Source organism: Adelges cooleyi, unplaced genomic scaffold, assembly GCF_023614345.1.
Source record: "Adelges cooleyi isolate 19-005CV unplaced genomic scaffold, UGA_ACOO_1.1 ACOO_flye_CR_arks_rails_tigmint_CR_PRNA_30, whole genome shotgun sequence".
Classification (NCBI taxonomy): Eukaryota; Metazoa; Arthropoda; class Insecta; order Hemiptera; family Adelgidae; genus Adelges; species Adelges cooleyi.
Genome location: NW_026095971.1, coordinates 2,380,510 through 2,384,640, shown reverse-complemented (window position 1 = coordinate 2,384,640; position 4,131 = coordinate 2,380,510). Strand labels below are relative to the sequence as shown.

Sequence of the window (4,131 nt, the reverse complement as noted above, 5' to 3'; positions counted from 1 at the left end):
AAGGTATAGAGTTTATTAGAAACGGATTAATATAATTTACAGTTATATAGAATTTAAGCTAGCGTATTTTTATAGTGTTATTTCTATATCAGTTTTAAATAAATTAAAAATATAATATACCATAACCTCAATAGCTGTTGTGCTCCTATTATGGTTAATTTTTAATACTGCTGACGTCTTCAATTAATTTGTATTTTTATGTAAGGGTGTTTTCACTGATATGGGTAGGCTTATCACAAATATCATTATAGATGGGAAAACGGTATAATATTATTTTGTAGTCCCTTTGGTAATATACTTATTGACCCGGACCGGATAGGGACCGCATTCATATAAATAACCTTAGTAAGTGTACCCGGCACTATTCAATTTGTGAATTGGGTATCAACTTGGCGGGTGCCATTTGCAAATATTGTATTGGCCAATGTGCTTAGAGAATATTAAATTTTAAAATCAAAAAGTTTAGTTCCTCTTGATACGAAGTTGTTGCTGTAGCATTAAGACTGATATCGGTTTACTAAAATGAAGTTATTATTTATCAATAATTTTTGTAAGAACAACTACTTGATATATTCATTAAGTTTACAACTCGACTTGTCCAAGCATTTATACAACTAGCAGGAAAAATATTTAAAACACAAAATACATTTTACTAACGTTTTTGTAATAAACGGTATGCGTCTTACGTAAAGTGCTAAAATGTTTACCATCGACTGGTAACGTTATACACGCTATTGTGTGCTAAACTACTCATAATAAACTAATAAAATGCATTATTGAACATTGAATAGTTCATTAATATAATTCAGTTATAAAAATTTGAAAATAAATTAATTACAAAAATTCAATAAAGTTTAACTAATAAAATTTAAGACAGGTGTTCCTTGGCTTTAGTGGTTCGCCCCGAAGGGATCCCCTACGACCGCGGACCGACTAGTAGCACTGGGTGCTAATTGCGGGCCGCGTAAGGTGTGTCGCAAGAAGAAGTGACCTGTTAGAAGGCCACTTATCGGACGGCTCTACGTCACTTTAGTCGCCTTTTACGACAGGTGTATTGGTAGAATTCTTTCTCCCCTGACCACAGGGATAACCGCGGCCAACAGCCTGGCCACCTGGCCACTCGCGCCCAGCGCCACCATCAACTCCTAACTGAGTGGCTCGGCGAGGTCCTCGTGCCTCCTCTGCCCTGTCGATCGTCGACCTCGCTGAGTATCGCCCGGTAGGGTAAAATGTAAGACAATCAAAGGGTTCCACAAAGGAGACGGTGAGACACAAGATTGGCTAAATAGCCTGGAGGTTCAGATACGTGTGTTGCAGTCACTTTATTTTATTTCTATTTTATAGTTAATGGTTTCTGTCTATAATTGTATACATGTTTATTTCAGTTATTTATCTTTGCTAGTAATTAAGAGCTCATAAATGTTTTCATCAATTAATAATATGCTATATGAAATTAAAAAAAAAGATAATCAAAGAAAATTAGTCATCAAAATATGTATGTAAATTATTTTTAAATTAAGTATTTGTATTAATAACGATCGATAAAAATATGTGTATTGGCAAATGGCGTATAAGGAAAAACTTTATGGCTGTTAAAAGGACATTTCGCGTTATCACATGTTGACGGAGTCTATTATTTATATCGCTTGCTATTTAAAAGTATTAAAAAAAACGTACAATAAATTAATTGAAAACGTAAATATTAAATATTAACTTATTGTTAATCATTTATTAAAAGATTGCTATTTGTTTTTTTTTAATAAGTAATTAATACCTTTTAAGGTACATCTTTATAACAAAAAGGGATTTGTTTAAGAGCGCTACGACTAAGTTTCTCCATTAAAGTTCTCTAAAAGTAATGTAAAATAGCTATTCTGATTGGTTTTCACAATCGACTATTATTGAGTTAGTATTAGAGTATATTATCGAATAAGTAGCTGTTGAAAACGTAATTAATTACTATATTAAAAATACGAATTAAATCCATAACATGACTAATGCACCTCCCAAATCGTTATGTAGTTATGTAGCAATGAGTTTTTTTAAAAATTTAATTGTTTAGTGTCTATTATATATATATATATATAATGTATAAAGTCTATAAATACTTGTTTTGTAGACAATTAAAAATATTAAAATGTATAGTAAATGGTCGTCTTATTGGTTATTTACTCAACTTATCTTCATTAAATTTATAATCATTTTTTTATATTACGCCTAACATATTAAAAATTATAATTTACCGCCCGAATGAAGCGTTATCGATATTATATAATAAATTATTATATCAAAGTATTTTTGAGTATACTTCAAATTTAAGGCGCGTGGATAGGCAATTTTAAAAAACCTCAATTAAAAAAAAATAACTATGTGATAAATTTACTCATTTTTTAAACAGTATGTATAAAGTGTAAAAGTACGTTAAATACGTTAATAACTTCAAAGTGGTAGGGAAGTAGCTATACTATAGCTACTTGTTTTTGTTTTATCTAAATACATATATTTATAATATTAATGTTTCCGTCTTCATTATCGTTTATATTGTCAAGAAAAATGATAAAATAAAAATAATCTTTAAAAATAGTTAAAATAATCATGTTGGGTGTTAATAATACCCAACAAAAGGCATTCAAAACTTTATAATCAAAAAGTTGAAATTATTTCAAATTTACAAATAATATCATTTAGTTTTCATGGAACAAAAAATATCACAAACGGAATGATTATGCGCTTTTATGTATAGGTTATGTACAAATATGAGTTTTATTATCAGCAAAAAATTTTGTATTGTTATTTTATGTTTTGTTACTGAAGAACGTTTTTTTAGTAGTAAAAAAAAATAAACTCAGTAAAAATAATTGCATTAAATATAAAAAAATTTATACCCACAGAACTTTAAAATGTCTCTCTTAAGTCATTGCGGATATGTAAGTGATAGTTGCAGTAATATTCCAGACTTTGAAAAAGATGAAGTTTCCACTGGTGTAAGTAGTTTATTTAATGTTCAAGTACTACTTAAACAATAGTTCTTGGTTATTGTTTGTAGTAAGATTTAGAATTGAAAGGGTGATGATATATAGTACCTAACAGATATTTTATTGGATTTCAGACTACTATTATTGCTGCTAGTTATGACGGAGGCGTTGTTATCGGGGCTGATTCTCGTACTACCACCGGGTAAGTCGATTTAGGTACCAGCTAAAGAAGCTTTTAAAATAAATTTGTTTGACTTACAGAGCATACATTGCTAACCGAGTGACTGATAAGTTAACAAAAGTGTCCGATAATATTTATTGTTGTCGGTCAGGATCAGCTGCCGATACACAAGCTATTACTGACATAGTTTCCTATTATATGGATCTATCGAGGTAATATATCATATTGCACTAAGCTAAAAATACTTATGTTTTTAAATTAAATTATATTTTAGCATTCAAATGGGAGAGCCTCCTCTCGTCAAAGCCGCAGCCAATGTTTTTAGAAGTCTTATTTATGAAAACAGACATCAGTTGACTGCTGGTGTTATTGTTGCGGGTTGGGACAAGAAATTTGGAGGACAAGTATGTATCATAAAATATTTAATGATGTGTTTAAAACATTTTTTTTATTAGGTATATACAGTTACCGTGAGTGGTATGATAATCCAACAAAACATTTCAATCGGTGGCTCCGGTAGTACTTATTTATATGGATTTATGGACTCTCAGTACAAAGATGGAATGACTAGAAAAGCGTGCGAAGACTTAGTTCTTAATGGTATGTATGCTTTACTTGAAAAATCTGTATAATTGATAAGACATTTTTTACTATTTGATTTAATTTTTTTAGCCATTTCTTTGAGTATCAAACGTGATGGATCCAGTGGAGGTGTTGTTCGTTTAGGAACAATTGATCATACTGGGGTTATTCAAAGGAAATTAGTTCTTGGAAATGAATTGCCAAAATTCTATGATGGCGTTCTTGTAAAAAAACCAGGAGGCCCACACTCTGAAGATGCCCCAATGGCTTAATAGTTTAATAAATTTATAATTTTTTTTTTGCAATCATTTATTAATCATTTTGGTAAAATGTAATTACTAATTATTATTCACTCTTGTATTGATTGAAATAAAGGCAATGTGTATTAAATAA

The 4,131-nt window shown here is 30.0% G+C and overlaps 1 protein-coding gene across 1 annotated transcript; it reads left to right on the top strand.

Moving 5' to 3' along the window:
* Nucleotides 1–2,778: 2,778 nt before the first annotated feature.
* On the top strand, nt 2,779–4,131 carry LOC126838356 (proteasome subunit beta type-6). The gene is made up of 6 exons (XM_050572713.1): nt 2,779–2,984; nt 3,110–3,177; nt 3,237–3,368; nt 3,431–3,560; nt 3,612–3,756; nt 3,829–4,131. The coding sequence occupies exons 1-6, from the start codon at nt 2,901–2,903 to the stop codon at nt 4,008–4,010; spliced, it is 741 nt and encodes a 246-aa protein (XP_050428670.1). The 5' UTR covers nt 2,779–2,900; the 3' UTR covers nt 4,011–4,131.